This window comes from Paralichthys olivaceus, chromosome 16 (assembly GCF_024713975.1).
Source record: "Paralichthys olivaceus isolate ysfri-2021 chromosome 16, ASM2471397v2, whole genome shotgun sequence".
Classification (NCBI taxonomy): Eukaryota; Metazoa; Chordata; class Actinopteri; order Pleuronectiformes; family Paralichthyidae; genus Paralichthys; species Paralichthys olivaceus.
The window spans coordinates 20,585,610-20,605,723 of NC_091108.1; the positions used below are offsets into that span (position 1 = coordinate 20,585,610).

General features: G+C 41.9%; 1 protein-coding gene across 1 annotated transcript; it reads left to right on the forward strand.

Moving 5' to 3' along the window:
• Positions 1 to 89: 89 nt before the first annotated feature.
• Positions 90 to 10,225, forward strand: olfml2bb (olfactomedin-like 2Bb). Its single transcript, XM_020100462.2, has 9 exons — positions 90 to 1,776; positions 2,869 to 3,141; positions 3,293 to 3,400; positions 4,926 to 5,090; positions 5,429 to 5,618; positions 5,742 to 6,236; positions 6,327 to 6,503; positions 7,013 to 7,209; positions 8,595 to 10,225. Exons 1-9 carry the CDS (start codon positions 1,483 to 1,485, stop codon positions 8,982 to 8,984), a joined length of 2,289 nt encoding a protein of 762 aa, XP_019956021.2. The 5' UTR covers positions 90 to 1,482; the 3' UTR covers positions 8,985 to 10,225.
• Positions 10,226 to 20,114: the final 9,889 nt, after the last annotated feature.

Genomic DNA, 20,114 nt, shown 5'->3' on the forward strand with positions numbered 1-20,114 from the left:
AACCAGACGAGATGCTCTTATGTGTCAGCTCATTTCCTGCTGTGCGAGTCTCCACGTGCTGAGCTGGGGCGGGACGGTGGAAACATATAGGTGAAGTTTGTCACAGCTCAGTTTCTGTCATCGTCACACGAAACACACAGTCTCACAGCCTTGCTCGTAGGGCCATCTGCTGGCCGACACTGAGATGGAAAAGCATGTGGGATTCTTCAGTAATACAGAATATATACATATGTATTATTTATTCCCCTTTAGTTTTTTCATGCTTGTGTCAAACTTGAAGGATCTCCACCAAACAGAACACACACACACAGGTTTGTGCCACTATCCTTATTAGGACTTTGCAATGACTTATCTTATTTGTGGACAGTTAAACCAAAACCTTATCCATATCAATGACCAGTTCAGTCTTATCTGAAACTTAACCTAACCACAATTCACATCTCACCCCAACCCTAACCAGTCCCTTAGAAATGAAGTTTTACCTCATCAGGACCAGACCTTGGTTATTTGAGGTCTACTGGTCCTCATAAGGTCAGTGATTCTTCCATCCCAGTGGAGGTGGTGGGACTGAGGAGGATGATGGTGAAGCTGTCTTCTCTGATGGACAAACAGTCCTATCCCCTGCAGGACACCATCTGGGCAGCTCCTTCAGCGACAGAGGTGTTGCAGGTTGTTCCTTCCTTCAGAAGTAAGACTGTACAAGCAGCTCTTCTCCCAGTAGACCACACTCACCTATGGGCTGCACTTTAACTCTCTAACTCTAATTGTGCAATATTCTTTTTCTGTCTGTGCAATTCAATGGTTTATGTGCAATCCATTCCAATGTGCATTCAAACATACATATATTCTCTGACTGTGCACATTCTGTTTATACTGTATATACTGGTTATTATCCCATCAATATTTTTCTAGATTTTTTTATTTCCTTACATTGATAAATATATTATTAGTGTACTGATGTTAATGTTTGACTGCCCTTGCTGCTGCAACATAGCAAATGTTCCCATTGTAGGACTAATAAAGAATAATCTTATCTTATTTGGTCTTGTCTTATCCTATCTTATTTTATCTTACTGAATAACTGAGCAGATTTCAGACTGCAGCCACTTCTGCAACTTTCAGCTGCTTTTCTCCTTTTTCAGTCTAAACCACATCTATAAATCCTCCTTTAATGGCCACATGGATTCTTTCCCCAGGTCCAGTCCAGTACAGTTTATGATCCCTGACTGTGACCCTCTCCTCACTCTCCTCAGCTCAGTGTGCCGCTCACAGTGACGCCTGTATTTACCGGTGGTTTGGAGGCGGGTCTGCTCCATTGTCCTCTGCTGTTTGGATCCATTCACTGTGTACCAGGCTGGTACAGACCGGTGGACTGAAGTTCCTCAGCTCTGCTTTGGGTGAAGCCTCGTGGAGCTGCTGATCTGCCTGACAGACACTTGGGACTACTTTCCTCTCGCAGTGCCGCTCACTGCTGCAGGAGACATGTGGCACCGCCTGTCTCTGCTGCTCTTGTGTTGTGCTCTGACCGGACTTGATGCTCTGGAGGCGGACAGGAGCGATAAGATGCCTCCGACCCACGCTCCGGTGGCGGGTCAGCAAGCGGAGCAGGGCGCTGCTCCCTCCGCGGCGGCCATAACGGAGCCGGGTCCCCGAGAGGGACAGCAGCGGCCCCCGGGGAGAGACGCTCCGGCTGCGGGTGCAGAGGGGAGAGTGGAGCGGCCCACCGCCGAGCCTCTGGAGGATGAGCTGGACAACCAGGAGAACATCATCAGCCAGGTCAGTCACATGTGTCCCTGGAGACATGTCAACTTCATTCAGAAAACTCAAACTTTGTTCAACAAATCCACTTCAAACTGGTAGAGAGACACCAATCTGAACAGACTAATCCAATGTGTCAAAATGATTTTATTCACATGATCATCCTTGTTAGTAAGGTGTGTTAATCAGTTGTAAACATGTATAGATAATCAATTGATTTCGTTTTCTCAATGTGTTTCATATGAGAAAATGTATTTTACACATCCCCCAACAAATGGTGCCTGTTGGCCTATTACAGTGGTTGTACCTGGAGGAGGTGGATGCATGACCCAAATAAAACCGTGCTTTTACTGAAGTGATTGAAAATATCAAATAGGCAGAAGTTGAGTTTAATTCCCTCCCTCTTCCAACACCTCATTAGATCTCAAGTCTTGTGTAACAGGTCACTCCTCAGTGGTGAGCCCATTTGGAGCAAAGAAATAGTTCCATTCTTTTCATTCAGCAAAAAAAACAAAAAACTTCATGAGAATACAAAGCACTTGTTCTTTTTTTGGGACACGAATCTCTAATCTCTCATTTCCTGTATGAAAAGTGATTGTGTTGGGTAGACACAGCACTTTTTACTCTGTCATTTAAACACAGCCCAAAACCCCACAGTTTGTCAGTTCAGCTTAAATGATGTGGTAAATCAGGCCCAGATCTTGTGTGTGTGTGTGTGTGTGTGTGTGTGTGTGTGTGTGTGTGTGTGTGTGTGTGTGTGTGTGTGTGTGTGTGTGGACCATGGTAACAGTTTGCATCCCTCTGGCGGTCAGTTATATAATATCCTCCAAACTGTAAGAGCTCCAAACCAAAAGGGCCTGTTTGTAAACGCCTGTGTCTTTCTTCTTCCCAAGCAGCTCACCACCGCTGCAGCTGCACATCATCACTCATGATGCTACCCCTCCTTCCTTTAGCTCTCATTCACAAGGTTATAGCTAATATACAGCATAAAAGAATTCATAGCATTGAGTCCACATTCATATTTATCATCTCTTCGAAGTTTCCTCCCATCTGACTGAGTTGAAAAGTTTTTAGAGAGAAAGAATTACAAACTCTGTCCCTCTCTTCCAGTTGCTGGGTGATTACGACAAAGTAAAGACTCTGTCATCAGGCTCCGACTGTGTGTGCCGCTGCATTGTTCGACCAATGAAGCGCTCTGACTGCAGCCGTATCCCTGACAGTGGCGCAACATCGCCGCCCCAGGATTTTTACACTGTGGAGACGGTTACCAAGGGAACAGACTGCAAGAAGTGTGTGTGCATGGCGCCGCCTTCAGCTGTCAACCCCTGTGAGGGAGAGTACAGGTTTAAAAAACTGCAGGAGGCCAGCAAGGATGACATTAAGGTAGAAACATGTTTGATGTTGAAATCTACTCCAGAGGTCAAACAATCTCCTGAAGTAGTTCAGAGTTTGAACATTAGTTGAAGATCTTGTTAACAATCACATCCAAGTTGATCTTCTCTCTTCTTTTTTCTTGCATCGTCTGTCTGTTAAGCTGGCAACTATCATGGACTTGTTGGAGGGCTCTCTGTATGGAATGGACTTGTTAAAGCTCCACTCTGTCACCACCAAACTGCTGACCAAGATGGACAACATGGAAAAAGTGAGGACACACACACACACACTTGCACAATACACCAATCTATGAAGGCTGTAATTTCCACTGGGTGTGTGTGTGACTTGTCCCCCTCACTGTGCAAACATTCAGTTTGATTTTCTTTCTAAATTCGTCTGAAAATCGTTACTGCTGGTGAATGGGCTGTTTGCTTGGCCTGTGTTAATGCTCTGGAGCTGCATTAGAATGAATCTGTGTCATTAGTGAGTCCTCATTAAACAGTTCTACAATATACACTTTTTTTTGTTTATTTGCAGGAAGCTGTGTGCAGAGCTTTTTGTAAACAGTCTATGCTGCAGAGTGACATTTGAAAACTTTGTGTTCATCCTACCTGGTATATCTGCAATTACGATTTTACAGTCATGTTTTTCTTGAAAGAAAACTTCCACTACTTTGCTTTACTTCATGTATTTGGTTTGTACATGCTTTACTGAACTAGTACTATCTTTTCATAATATGAATTTTCACAATCTTCAGACCCAAGTTCACAACATTTTCAAAACAAAAGCTCTGTAACTCAGATCTATATGAAGCATTACGGCAAAAGGAGCGTTGTGCTTTTACTTCTAAGATAGCCTGTCAAAGAGGAAGTAATTATATGAAAGTTGCATGAGTTCACCCGTGAATGTCTGTGTCATTCCAATATGGTTAAAGAAAAATAATTAAATCCTCATAATTATCAGACGATCCAGATATCGTGGGCCGCAGCCCACATATCTTGTGTTCCATAGACAGAAAGATGTTTGGGGAATTAATAAGTCGATAGCAGCTCTGAGTAAAAAAAAAATGGATGGAGTAATCCACGTTAACAATATGTAATATAATTAGTAGCATTCATGTATTTCTTTTTTGATTGAAGACCCCAAGATGCCATTGAATCCCCATGTTTGTCTTTTTGCATTGTGTTAAATTTCCAGAATGATTCATTTGAAGATGACTGTCTTGCACAAAGGGAATATCACTCCTTTGAGTTTAACCTTTCTTCATCTATCATCTCGATCTCTCTCCCTTCATTTCCTGTAGTCACTCTACTGTTTGTTTTCTGGTGAAACATTTTCTTTTTACAAAAAGGTCTGATCTCCATATTGAAAATAATTACAGGTAGAGAAAGTTTCTCCATAATTTACTGTGGCTTGAATTGGATTTCATACTTCTGCCATTGTCATATGAGGCACACGTCCCATTTAGAATGAGGTAACACAGAAACCAGGCCCTAAGACCCATAGTTTCCAACTTATATAAACTGTTTGTATTCTAATGGACTGGCTGGGTTTTCTTTAGAAGTATTGTTATACGAATCGTGCTGTCTGTCCAAATGTTATATTTGCATTTTTCGAGTAGTTCCTAAAACACTCCCTGTGCCCATTCGCTCATTTACTGGAATGTAGATTTGCTTGCAGACAATCAATGCTTTAAGTTAAGAAAACAACAGTAGCTGAATTTAGATTGGGCTTTTAAAGGTAACTGTAGGTTTAATGTATGCTCTTAATGTCATCCTGTGTTTGCACTCCAGGCTTTCGCACGTAACTTTACAGAGCGAGCCAGAGAGAAAGAACGTGCAAAGGACAGAGCAAAAGAGAAGGAGAAAGAGAAGAAGGCCCAGCAGAAGAAAAAGAAAATGAATGATCTGAGTCATGCAGGACAGAAGAATCGAGCTCCTGCCTCCACTAACAAACAGGTATTAAATATTACACATATAATCTATTGCACCTCCCTGAGGTTTATGTGTTTTTCCCCTGTTAAAGGTTTTTTCTTCACACTAGTCGAAGGGTAAGGACATTAGGACAGAGGATGTTGCACCTTATACAGATTATTAAGACATATTAGGCAAATTATGGTTTGTGAATATGGGCTGTAAGAATAACAATTTTATTTTATGTGATATCATTATTTGAAAATGTGTGTCTTAACAGATATATATGTTGGGTTTTTTTCAAATCTGTATTCCAAAAGAAATTACCTGCAAAAAATACCAAAATTGTAATAAATGTATGAATGTTGCTTGTGCTGTTGCAGAAGAATAATGAAGTTCAGCTGAAGAAAAACCAACAGCAAGATCAACTGGAACAACAAGAGCCAACCAGCAACAAGACAGCAAGTCAAAAGCCAGTCAAAGAGAAGAACAGCATGGTTGTCAAGGGCATGACCTTCTATAAGGCAGAAGAAGAGATATATAAGACGAATGAGAGAGGGAGAGCAAAGAATTGTAAGTCTGGTGCATCTCTAATGATTGACATGGTAACAACTATTACAGTGACTTGATAGCTGAAGTAAAAAAATGTTAAATGTTAAAAATGCCCTGTCTTATATCATTTTCCTCCTCTCACAGCGACTCTGACTGCACATACTCCATGGGACTTCCTGATTTCTGACCAGCTCCCATCTGACAGGACTTTCCCCATCCAGGATCCAGGACCTGAACCCACTGTGAGCACAGAACCAGGCGGCAAGGACGCATCGACGAGAGTAAGCAGTCCAGCCTCAACCCAGCGACCAACCGATCACCCCACTACCGCCAAACAAACCACCACCACAGCCAAACCAGCCCCCACCACCAGAAAAACAACAACTGCAGTAACCACTGGCACAGCTCCCAACCCAACAACAACAACCAAACTGACAACAACGTCCCTACAAACTACGACTGCTACAACTACTACTCAGGCTACCACATCTCTCATCCAGCACAGCACCTCAGCTTCAAATCCCAGTACAAGTCCACCTGTTGATGCGCCTCCCATGGCAGAGCCTCAGCGCGGACCCAAAAGTCGACTCAGCTGGACTGAGAGCCCTAAGGACCAGCCAAAGACCACCAAGAAGCCTGGTAGGGACACATTTACTGCACTAGTTTATCAGCTAGTGAGTGCATATTGAGATCCTGTGATATTCTTGATTTATGCACTTGTTCTTGCAGGAATGTGTAAGGACACAGTAGCCAGCCTCTCTGATCCGGTACAGCACAACTCTTACGGCCTAAGTGACGGGGCCTGGATGAGAGATGCCCGCGGCCATGGCAACGTCATCTACCTAACCAGCGGGCTCTATGGAAACAACCTGCAAGAGTTCAGAGACATGGAAACCTTCAAATCAGGTTGTTTGTGTGTGTGTGTAGAAGTTAAATTATTCTAACTGTTGAATGAATAATTTGTAATGCCTCTGTGTGTTGTAGTTCTTTGTTCACGTCTGTTACTAGCGCGTCGTAATAAAACTTGGAACTGATGGTTGGTTAGAATTAATAACAGTACATTCTACTTGGCTGTGGTAAAGACTATGGATACCTACTGTGTCTGCCTGTAGTTTGCGAGATAACGTAGAGTTTTGAGATTTATTCTCTATTCCTCTACGTCACCTTACATTAATTTATTGGAAAGCCTTAGTCCTTGTGGGACTCAGCTACAGTTTCTATCATACTTGACATAGGTCTTAAATTTCAATCATAACTGTAATAAAAAGCCTGAAATTTAACTTGATGAAAACTGATGTATTTGCATTCTGTTGGTTGCAGCTCTGTTTGGATCCAGGTTGTGCTTTGTTTCACTGGTTTGTTGTCACGTGTAAGTCTGACCACCTACATGTGATCTGCTTGTTTATCCTGCCCAGGTCAGGCGAGTAATTCATACAAGCTGCCCTATAGCTTCACCGGCACGGGCCACGTCGTGTTTAATGGGGCTTTCTACTACAACCGTGCGTTCAGCAGGGATGTCATCAGATACGACCTGAGGCACCGATATGTCGCAGCCTGGGCCACGCTGCACGATGCGATACTGGAGGAGCAAGCTCACAGAACGCAAACTGAAGTAAGGCTTATGGCATACTTGGTGGTGATTGTGATGTAACCCCACAGGAGACACTGCATGATGATTTACTCGAAGAATCCACACTCAGGACACCTTCAAGGGCCTCAAAAGGTCAGAGAGGGGAACAAAAGCACTACACATCACCGTGGGGGTCAAAAGTCAGATTGTGAGGAATAGTTGTTTTTGTAGTTTTACTAGTTAGTGGTTTTACTAGTTTCCTTACTCCAATGAAAGTGAGAAAGAATCTTAAAAGGATTACTTCAACATTTTGGGAATTTATCTGCTTTGTTTCTGAGAGTGAGATGGGAGGATCAACACCACCATTCTGCATTAAGTACACACAGTTCTATAGTTTCTGCTATAGGTGGAGATGGTTATCTAATCTAAATTATTGGATGAGTACTGTCATCCTTTAATATTCTGGCTCCAGGCACAATCAATTTAGTGGTGAGTGAGGTGGAACAGACGGGCATGGACTCAAGTGTTTCCAATCCATTATTTTTATTGTGAGTATGAGGCCTGCCAGGTCTCTTTGTTCAGGAAGAGTGAACCAGGTGAGCTGGCTTCCTGTATTCAGTCTGTGGGTGGAGCCAAAGGAAGCTGTCAGCCATGCAGGTAAGGGAAGGAGGGGAAGAAAGACGGAATGTTGCACAAGTTAGCTGAGCCTTAAGATTTGAAGCAAGGAGGAAACAGCTTGCTCCGTCCAAAAGTCAGCAGAAGTAATAAATAATTTTGAATCTCCAAACATTTTGGCAGAGTGACACACTCTGTAACTTGGTGAGCCCAGCTTTTAATATCAGTCTGTGTGCAGCTGCAGACAGCTAACTACATCTATGTGTAACTATGATAAACACTGTTATTGTCATGAATGATGTTGCCCAGAGGAAGGTGGGTTTTTGTTGTTGTGTGCTTTGTCTGACTAAACCTAGCCAACTCCAGGCTTAGAAATAAGCCATGGAAATAATAATACTAAATAAATAATTATCTCTCTCGTAGTAGTATAAAGAAATGTTCCCAAAATTGAATATACTGTAGTGGTTTTAAAGCTGAATTCTTGTATTTTTCAACCTGGCTCCCATGTTTATAAATGTGGGTGTGTAAATGGATGGTACAAAAACTTTCAAATTGAGCCTTTCATGGATGAAAAGCAGCACTTTTCGTGGACATTATGTGGACTGTCACAGGTTGCCCCATAAGATGACAATGTATCCACTGCTGTTTTGTTGTGGCTTCAGGCAGAGGAAATCTATTGGACCATCGCAAAAGTTTTTGTTCTTTCCACATTTATAAACACAGAGTCCAAGCTAAAAAACACCAGAATTCCCCTTTAAGGATCTTTTGTTTATGGCTTGAAGGTGTTAAACATGTGGCTCTCTTTTTCCCAGGTGGAGTTTGCTGTGGATGAGTCCGGCCTGTGGTTACTCTACCCTGCTCTGGACACAGAGGGCTTTCACCAGGAAGTAATCCTGCTAACCCACCTCCATCCCCGCGACCTTCAGCCAATGAGGAGCTTCCGCACAGGTCTTCGGCGTGGTCTCTACGGGAACAGCTTCCTGGTTTGCGGTGTGCTCTATGCTGTGAACAGTATGGAGCACCGCTACGCCAACGTGACGTATGCCTTCGACACGCACACCCTCACACACACCGTGCCGAGCCTCTCGTTCACGAACATGCACGCGCACACCTCACAGCTGGCTTACTGCCCATTGGACAAGAAACTGTACGCCTGGGATGATGGACATCAGATGATTTATGATGTCATCTTTGCTTATTAGCACAATGAATGGACACAAGATGGAGGAAGTGATGGCAACGGTGATGGTCAACAGAAGGATGGATGAGTTCAAAACAAAGCTGAGGACAGAAGATTAGCTGAACAGATCAATGTTTATTCGTGGATCAGTCTAAGTGAATGTATTTTAGTATCGACCTCAACTGCTGCTCTACCACACACACCAAAGTCAGCATTGACCAGCCAGGGCTCCATTTACCATGATCTCTCTCCAGGTTGAGGCGGTTTTCAGTGTACGCTCTTAAATTTCCGTAGCAGCACTAAAGAGCTTCTAAGCATCAGTTGTGTGAAAACGAAGCATAATGTGCAGTGCAAAATACAGCATTCAGCTTGTTGCCCTTTGTAATTCATGTTACTGTATAGAAGTTTAGGAAAGTATATTCTGATTGATGTAGCTGCTGTTTGAGCCAGATGTTATCTAACTTAAATGAAAACTAAAATAAAGCAGCAGTGAGTCGTGTTGATATGAAGCAGACAGATGTACCTTCAGGAATGTGTCCTTTCAGCCAGGAGAGATGTTGAGAAAGAAGAGGTAGAGGAGGACATAAGCTCAATAATTTAAGGGAATTGTTAGTGCTTGTGTTTTTGTATAATTTAGTTTTCTAATCTAACCACTATTGCTCATTGTACATGAAACATAAGCAACAATAGCATATAGACGTAAAAATTAACAAAAATGTAAATAAATCATGATGGTTTGTTTTCTCCTGCAGATGCTCTTAGCCTCTCACAAATGAGTTTGAGGTTCCTGTTGATATATGATCCCCTCTAAAAACATTGTCAGTTACGACGCCTTTGGGAAATATAGTTTGTAAGACTTATTTTATTATCACCTTATTCTCAAGATGCCCCCAGAGCAGAACTCACAATATTATACTTGTGCATATATGATCTTCGGGTAATGACAGAAGATACGGACACAAGATCTCTTCAGGTTCAGTGTATCAATGAGTCTATACTGTATGTTTTTATAATGAATGTCTGCTTAACGTGTTGCCTATTTACCGTCACTCCTGTCAGATAATGTTCCTGAGCTTTAGGACAGCTGGGAATGGAAGCTCTTAACCCTGTTGCTGTAAGTGCTTCATCATTGAAGTTCAGTCCTTGAAAATGAATTTCACACTCACACATGCTCCACATGGAGTTCCCAAGACAAGGTTGATTTCAACTGCTGTACTACAAGTTAGACTTTTCGGTTAATTTATAATAAAATGTTAAAACCAATCTTTTTCCATCTCTTTTTCCCTTTCATGCTGTTTCTGTCCCACTCCCCCGTCCGTCTTGTGCAGCTTGCTGTGGACATTACTTCTGGGGTTGATTTAGTTTTCCTGGAAACAGCAGAGGCACTGGAATAATCCCAGAGTGGAAAATAAGACCCAGCTCTGACTGAATACTCAGGACACACACCAGACCTTCTGCATGTTTAAGGGCCTTGAATAGATTCAGATAGAGCCATGGGCTGGTGTGCAAAAACAACTGCATCTCAAATAACCTTTGTATTTCATTCCAAGTTGGTGTGGTTTGGTTCAGTTCTAATAAACCCAAAACACCAACTGTAATCATCAAAATGAGGACAATAGCATGTTTTCAGAGCTTGTGAGCAAATATGGAGTTAACAAGGAGTCCAGTCATCCGTGCAGCTTCTGACACATGGTGTCTGGTGGGTTGGAGGTTGGGGGTTGAGGGGTTGGGGGTGGGTGACCACCAAGCAGGATGCAGAGCAGAAAGATGCCCATTCATGTCAACCATACTCAAAAAGACCCACTGAGTCGTATGAATGTATGTTTGTGTTCTCTGTTTTCAAACCACTTCATCTAAATGTCTGAAAGCATGAGGACCACACACACACACGCACACACACACACACAAACAAACACACACGCACATACGCAGGCACGCACACTGTATAATGTCTGGTTTAAAGGTAGCAGTGGTATCTGATCTGCATATGCATTCTTGAATTCCAGTGAACTAAAAACCTGTACCAAGAAAGAAAAAGAAAGGAAGAAAGAAAGAGAAGATTGAGGAGGGTGTTTATCGTGGAGATCATGGGCCTTTGGTTCATTAATAGTCTCACTCACAGGTCATTTGTATATAACTATAGCTGAGAAAGTGGAAATCGCTGAAAAGGGGAAAGAAAGAAAGAAAGAAAAGAAAGGTTCATATAAGGGGAAGAAGGCAACAAGTCCTCCAACCTGAATGACCACAAACAACCCTCAGAACTGTCTCCTGAAATAGGGCAGCAGGCAGACCAGAATTTTATTATCATGATTAAAGGATTAAGACGAGGCTATTTATTAGGTTTAGGCATGAAGGGTTAAGTTTAGAGGGCCTTTGTTGTCATGGCTACTAAACTAAACATGTGGTTAGGGTTGTGGAAAGGTCATGTTTAGTAAAACAACAATGCCCTGGTTTCAAGTGGTAAATGAACAGCGGTGTCCTCCGTCACAGTTCTGTGTTTTGTTGACTCATCCATCCACCACAACCTCCTCCTGACACTGACTTACTCCCTGGGTCCCATAATAATTACTATGGCCACTAAAAATACCTCACCGAAACAAAGTTATGATATGCTGCATCGATGGTTGTCTGGTTTTTAGGGGAGGAAAGTCTAAGAAAAGGAGAGAAAATGAGAAGGAGGCGTGAAGGTTAAATGTCAGCGGTCACAGAAAAGATGGAAGAGTGAGGAACAAAACAGGATCGTGCAATTTGAATTTAAAGTGAGTTTTTTCGTAAGTGAGATGTATTTTAAATCCTGCTGCAGATTTTCAGAGTGCTGGTCTGGTGCAGGAGGCTGAGGCAGACGAGGGTGATATAACAGTTGAGGTATGATGGAATAAAAATCGTAGATGGTTTTCCTTTATTGATTTTTCGGTGGAATGTGCAATGTAGACTTTCCTTGGAACTGTGCAACTGTGTAATCTTGACCTACGAGTGAAAAAAGAAAGGAAACACACGTGTCAGTTGATCCCTCCCAATTTGATTTTCAGATTGCATCATTATAATAGAACACAGATGTAAATTGATATAACTGATGATTAAAGTGTCTACAACAGATGTTCCACAAAAGTTAAATATTCCAAGACGCAGAGTAAGGTTATTGTTAATACGTGTTGCTATTGCTTCTTAGCCAATGTTAGCATTCATAGCAATTTATTTACAGAAATGTTGCAAGTTCAGCATCAGACGATATTGTTTTACTCCCCAAGACCTGTCTCTATGGCAATGGCAACGTTTGCTTATATTTCTATCTCTTCTTTGCTTCTACTGCAGTTTGCTCAGAAACTCCTAACAAAGGCGGCTCTTGGCAAGCAATTTATCAATCAATTAATCAGTTGTGGAAAATCTGCTGCTCAATGGTCAACTCATCAGTGAAGAAAGCGTTCAGGAGCCCTTTGACGTCTTATGCTGAAATATTTATTGAAGCTTGGCCATGGAGAAAATCAGAATTCATCTATACAACATCTGTGCATGATGCTCTCTCTTATTCTGAAGTCTCATCTCCTGTGGTCACACTTTAAACTCCTACACATCATTTAGTCTATTGGTCTGCTAGTTCCAAACAAGTAAATGTATTTTCAAGTTCGCAAGACAGTATTGCCTGCTTAGTCTCATGTCTATGGTGTCTAGGGAGTGAAGCCTTTGACCTTCGCCAAGCTCTCGCACTTCCCACGGACAAGAGACAAGAGACAGTCTACTATGCTAGACTGTCGCAGCTTCACCCCGACCTCTTCCAACACTTTGTCCAACATAACAGAAGTGTAAGATCTTTGCCTTGAATTTCTGGACTGTTTCAGGTCTGTGAGGGAACTGAGTCAATGAAAGCTGTGTGTTTCTGCCCATTAACAAGAACTGGTGTTAAGTGTTGCCTATCTTACATGAGAGTGAGACAAACTGTTCTTGCACTGGTATAAAACAAAGAAGTGTCTGCTTGCCGTTCCTAGTTTTTAGACTCCCTGTCTATTGTTGGTCTTGACAGATGAAAATGTGAGGAGAAATAATGGCATCAAGAGATCACGGTGGTTTGAATATTGTGGTTACATTTACAACATCCAGGGACTCAGCTTTAGCTTCCTACCAAACCTTCTGTGACAGTAGACAGGAAATACTAGAAAGCAGAGGAGACATGAATGGTGAGAAGGTGGGTGGAGAGAGGAGGAAAGCAGTGGAAAATAGTGGAGGAAGTGGAGAAGTATGAGATGAGAGGAAAAGGAGAAGGAGACAGGAGAGTGAGCTAATGTGTCCCGAAGCCATAAGAACATCTGGTTTGTTACTCTGAGTTTCTCAGACAGACAGAAAGAAATACAACTGAAGTATTGATAGACAAAAATATTGTTGTGGTTGTTACAAAATGATGGCGGCAACACAAAAATAATACATTTGTTTAGTTAATAGAGAAACTGTGATGAATTGGACAGAAACGAATTTCAATAGTTGAAGGTTAGAAGATGTTTAACTAAGATTCAGTGATGCAATATGGAAAATCCCTTTGTTTGCCAAGTCTGCCTGCAGCCAGAATCTTAGGATGCTGTGAGAAATAGAAAGACTAATTCTGGAGAGTTGAAAAAGAGTGCTTGCATGAATCTCCAAATGTTGCAGTTGTGACAGACTCCTGCAGTTTGCTGCCAAAAAACTCTTTCACTCTTTGGGGAAAAGACCGAGACCACAATTAGTGAAAATCACCTTTCCAGTAAGTCCAGTCACACCAGCGGACTTCTCCCAAGTGCTTACTGAGCAGAAATCCTTACTATTTGTCCTTTGAGGACAGATATGAGAAACCGCAGAGTCACAGGGCTGAGGGTTTTAAAGTGACTCACATCCTCCATTATGTCACTCCGTCGCTCTCCTACTGTTGTTCCTGCAACTCTTCATTGGCTCAGTATACAGGAAGCATAAAAATACTTGTAGTCTGGTGCAGACAATGAGAATATTTGCAGTTTTAAATGAAATATCTGCTTTGTAATGCCGCCGCTGAGCAGTCCAGACTGAAGCCTTGAAATCTGATCTGTCTGGACAAAGACAGGAAACAAGGGCAGAGAGAAGGTTGTAACAGGCAACAATGGTGCACAGGCAGAGTATTGAACCATAGACGTAAATATGTGATATGTGCCTCAACTGCCAGACCCCGACTTCCAGTGGATCTAATTTATTCCTAACACAAATCAAACCCCAGCCTAAGATTATTTTCTGTAACCTGCTGATTGTGTGCAGGAAATTGAGAACTATAACTTCATCAAAAAAACACTTATAAACACAGACCACTTAACATTTAATCAGTGTGCAGAAGTTTATTAATGAACAGTGTGACACAAATTGTCTTTAAAGTTGCTGAGGCATCAGACAAAAGATAGTCACAGAATAAAAGCTGAAGTCAGATATTTAGATTCATACATATACAGTCCCTCTGGAGAAAATCCTGGAGAGTTCAGTGCACGTCTGAAAGCAGCCTGGAGTTTACATTTGATCCTACAGGCTGTTTTGATCAGCACATAACGACACTAAGACTGCCTTTTTTCACTCATTAAGCATTAAACTCAGAGTTTATATCAATGGCAGATAGGGGGACTTTTATTAATGCCTTTGTGTGATCAACAAATACTTACTAAAAGTCTTTAGAATGCTAGAGTTTCAGCAAAAAACAGCAGAAAACAATGCATTGCACCAATTTAGGCTTCCATTCACTGGCTCCATCAGAATACAGGGCTCCTGTGTGTGTGTTCAAAGATATCAGCAGGCTGCACGGCCTTTTCCAATCCTGCTCTTGTCCTCTGGAACAACCTCCCTGCTGACATCACGCTGTCTGACTCTGTTGAAGCTTAAACCCTCAAACTCATCTTTCATTTAGTGGTTTGATCATTTCAGGCCTGGTATCAGTTATCATTCTCCCACTGGCAGCTCTGTCACTGTCTCCGTGAATCCATTAAACCTATTACATATAGCATAGTCCATGTCGTTCTCATGACAAGATCACTGTAAACCCTCTCTGTTAACCCCTCTGTCCAGGATGTGTGCCTCTGTGTGTGTGTGTGTGTGTGTGTGTGTGTGTGTGTGTGTGTGTGTGCTTTGGTTCCAGATGTTTTGAATCTAGATCTTCATCCTTCAGAAGTCCCAGACTCCTCCTCTTGCCCTCTGTGAATTAGTTTCCTCCTACCAGATGTGTCCTCTTTGCAAAGTTTCCTGATGCACCCAAACAAAATCACGCCTAAAACGATGACTTTTTTCACACTAACTCAAAATGATAGAAAACACTTTATTTAATATGACCCGTTACACAAAGTTGCAATAGCCAAAATTGTACATGATCGGTTACAGGACTGGCAGTATTTAAGTTATGTGAATTAATTACACTGTATAATTCAGAAAATACTACTGCTGTCTGCAGAAACAATTAAGACAGCACCGTATTAATATAACTCCAATGCTTCAAACTGTCAGGCTTCTGTAACAATGATTGATAATGTGAACCTCACACAAATCTTAAAGAGGGTTGAATGGTTTCAGTCTGCGAAGCTGACACGTCCTGCAGTGTTGTGAGGTCTGTGCGCTAGAAAAGGTTATGGAAAAAAGAGGAGGGAAAGAAAGATGCCAGAGCAGCAAGAGAAATTCATCTACGTTACCAACTTAGCACCTCGTCACTACAAACATCAGAACAGTTAATATGGTCATTAGAGGAAACATTCAGGCATTGTGACAAAAAAATATTGAGTGTTTTCTATTTCCAGCAGCATCTGACATCTGTATCACTCCACTTAAGTTTTATTACTGCAATAATTCAATGTCAACTTTATTAGCTGACACACAACTACAGAGATTCAGAGCACTGGCCAATTGACATGCCTCCGTGACTGCAAACACAACCATTCATTTAAATCAAAGACATTTTGGCCAAAGCATCTTCTTTTAAAGCACTTAACCAAAGATTTTTATAAGTCCTGCTCTTCTTTTGATGCTCCTGCAGACCAGGAGAGAGGAGGATGATACTTTTATAGACAGGTTGAAGTAAGTGGAGACAGAACAAACAAAGGAGTTCTCAGCAGACGCGCTTGGTCTGGTGGAAGATTATTTTCTTTTAAGCCATTTTAAATGAAAAGTTATAACAATAATATAATATAATATAATAATAGTCACAGAATGGCAGTAGAAGTATTGTTTTCTCAGATATTCTACATTATCTAGATGAAAGATAAATATATTAGATTCATATTTACTAACAGGCAGATAGGACACACTATCGATAATGTCTTACTGCCTCTAACTCCAGTTGATTCCTATAGAGCCAAAGTTCACACATCAAATTCTAACCAATGGCAGGCTAATCCTTTTTATCCATCAATTATTTATATATCACTTTTCCTTTTAAGGTTGCGTCAGGAGCTGGAGCCAATTCAGTCTGACATCTGGTTGGAGGCGGAATACACCTGACATTAAAAAAAGATAAGGACAGGCTTATGTCCAAAAAGTGATTCACAGGTTGTTTGATTGACGACTTTGACCTTTGACCCTGTTTCTGTGTCTTCAGACTGGTGGAGGAAGCCGGAGTGCTGGTAGAACATCACCACAAACATAGGGGGGAGTGTATGCAAGAGGAGGGGGGTTATTGAACTTTTATTGTCTCTTTGTGGCCCCCCCCCTGAGATCTATCACCACTGCACAGTACACACTCCAGATGAGGGGACAGATCCAGTATGTTTAGGAGACTGATATCCTAGTGTGTATAATTTGGTGCAAATCCAAATAAAAATCTGGATGTGGTGAATTTAAATGTGGTTGCATGAGCGGACTGTTGGTGGAGATATGTGCTCTACTGAGGGACACTCTAGTTTACATTGGAACAGACAATAAAACAATATAATAAACCAAATACAGGGAGGATTGCATCCTCCTTGGTTATGTCACTGCTGTCTCATGAGAGATTGATACGTGCTTCGTGACTTCTGGAAATATCTTGTACAACTCATCAGCTCTGTCATCCTCAAAGTCTGAGATAAAAGTGAATCCACCCAAACACTACTTTTAGACACCCAGGCATCCAGCTGCTCTTCCTGTGTGATCGGGGGGAGTCAACAAAACTCCCCAATGTTGCCTGAGGAAGAGAGATCCACCATGGATCACAGGAAACCTTGAGAGATGAAGAAGAGGGCCTATGCCGATGTTTTGTTGTCTCTATGCAACAGAAGGCCAGAAAACAAAGAGAGGAAAGAATCAAGCTCTCCGGAGAGAACCTCTGAGGACACTCGGCAGAGGAATAAAGAGGCCCTTCAAGGAAATTGCTGAGGACATTGAAGGTCCTCAAGAGAGCCCCTCCAAGAGGACAAGGATGAGCACCGATGAAGAGGGGATAGCGGTTGAGACACCTCGCACCGCTGCAGAGGATCCTTCACCTGTGGTCCAAGTCCCTCACCGGAGGAGGAAATGGAACCTTCCCTTTTCAAATGCGACTATTTCGTTTTTGTTTACTCTAAAGAAAAACAGGTTAACTGAAAAGAATTCACTGCAGAATTCACAGTAAATCACAGAATACCATTGGCAGGTTTTACAAAAATTATTGAGTTTTTATAGAGAATAACAATCGATTCTAATTTAGTTGACAACATTTCTTGTCTTCTATTGACAGACGTTTCCTGTCCTTGAAGAGGAGGCCACACAGACTAAAGACGACAAAAACATCTGGATCATTGGATCAAGTTATATTGACCGCTGACAAAAAGCTGCCTGTGAGAGTTTCTGCAAGAATTTTGGACTGAATGCCAAAGTCAAATGGTTCAGCAAAGGAGGCATGCGCTGGAGTGGTGTCCTTCCCTGTTTCTACAGCGAGTTGTCCCCGAAGTGTCCCCCTGACATTTTGGTCGTCCACGCCAGCGGAAACGATCTGGGACGCGTCCCTGCCAGGCAACATGTAGCTGCTATAATAAAGGGCCTGATTCAGCTCCACATAGACTTCCCTGCAATGACAATTATATTTTCCTGCATTAACGAGAGGCAAGCGTGGCGCTATGGGAAGCCGGGCCAAATCAACCATGACAGGAAGACAGTGAACACACTGATAGAAGGGGCTGCTGACAAGTTTGGTGGGGAAGTCGTCCATCATCCTCTCCTGAGGTTCTTCAGCAAAAAAAATGTATTTACCAGACAGAGTGCACTTTACCCAGAAACAGAATCTTTCTGCAGGACATCCATGGTGTCCTGAAGAAGATCCTTCACAAAAAATAACTTGACTCCTTCCTTCAGATTCCTTATATTATTAATTAACCTGATCGCAGCAGTAGGATGGTGATGACAGCATATGGTCATCCCAGACTGAAGGCAGTGTTAGAGGAAAATGGCTGCACTGTGAATGGGGTGAATTGTATTTAATTATTATATCTTAATATAAAAGGTAAAAAGACTGTATTTATATAGAGCTTTACCAGTTTTATCGACCATGAAAAGAGCTTTACAGTACACGTCACATTCATCCATTCACACACACATTCCTGCAGCACTTTCTCTGTCACACACCACACAACTGTCGCCTCAGCCATCAGGGGCAATTAAACCCAAAGGCACTTCAGTATGCAGACTGGAGGAGCAATGGATGAAACCAGTGACCTTCTGGTTATATTTGTGACTTCTTCATTTTTACTGAAAGGACTTTGTAACTTTACAACCTGCTGTCCTTTCTGAGCCATCAGTCGCCATCATGAATAAATCACCTAATTGTTCATTTTTCCTCACCTATGGATTGGAAGTCCCCTCTGTATCTTTCCTACACTCCGCCAGACAAATCCTCTCAAAACTTGTTTTGCCATCTACTAGATAATACTATCTATATGCATATAAGTAAAAGGGAAAAGCATTCACATCGACACTGATATCAAACAATATTTCAAGTTATGCAGGTAGAGAAAAGAAAGTGCGTGTGAAGAAATAAAACATTTCCTGCTGCTTGATGCAACAGTTTTCAAGTGGGGATGCTTTGCCTTCATCTCTCTCACACACAAACACACCAGTACATCTGACGCCAACAGCAGTGTCTGCAAAGTTGAGAGGAGGAGGGTGAAGGAGAGTACACGGTAAATCTGGTCTGTATTTATGAAGCCCTCTTAATTATAATGCAGTTTTTACCATTCACCCATTCACACACATTCATACAGTGCATCTATGTGCAGCACTTTCTCAATTTGGGGTTCAGAACCATCACCAAGAGCACTTAGACTGGAATTGAACCAACAACCGTCTGGTTAGAGGATCAGCCGCTCTTAGTAGTTGTGTCCAATGACCATAAGCATTCAAATCAACAGTGACATCATCAAGCACCTTCTGCGAGGGACGTCATGTCCTACACACACACAAACACACACACACACACACACACACACTTATTCAATCCACTTTTTCCACCTCTTTTACATGACTCTCTGTTTTTGTTGCTGGTCACGTGTATTGCCTCCTCTCTCTGCACTAAATTTCCAGTGTGTGCTCTCCAGTTTTCCAGACGTCACTTTGGATGGCGACAGCTGAGATACAGTGGAACAGCCTCCCTCATGTCGCTGACTGCAACATTCCAAAGATGCTGCGCATGAAATATGGTCCAAAGCAAAAGCATCTATGTAGTGGAGGATCAGGACTGGAAATAAACCTGCAAACAGCAGATGCCACAAACGATATTTGATGGGTTATACAGATGAATAACTTAATACATGATTCATCGAAACAACAATAATACCAACTGTTCCTATTGTCAAATCACATTTTCCAGGACCATTAAAACTCTCCACTCAAAGCCAGGATGAGGACAAACAAACAAATCTGTAAACACTATTCATAAAATCCAACATAACATATGTAGAGTTTTATAAATATAAATAACTCATTCTTACTTTATTAGTGTGATAAGTGTGATCATTGCAAAAATAAAAATATTTAAAATCTTAAATAGTTGCCTTAACCACAACTGCTGCATCTTCTATCAGATCTGTTCACATTTCCCTTGTTTATCTCGATGCTGCCTGCATCTCTTTCACATTAAAAGCCCTCTGGCCTTACTTTGCTGAAAGGTTTTGCCTCAAGCTGCTGTAAAAGATGATAATCTGAGCTGAGATGCCATCTTGTGGAACACAAATGATATTAGACT

Coding starts and splice junctions, on each gene's coding strand:
- olfml2bb (XM_020100462.2), top strand. CDS start 1,483: ATGTGGCACCGCCTGTCTCTGCTGCTCTTGTGTTGTGCTCTGACCGGA. Junction 3,401..4,925: donor AGATGGACAACATGGAAAAA/GTGAGGACACAC, acceptor TTTGCACTCCAG/GCTTTCGCACGTAACTTTAC. Junction 5,091..5,428: donor CTGCCTCCACTAACAAACAG/GTATTAAATATT, acceptor GTGCTGTTGCAG/AAGAATAATGAAGTTCAGCT.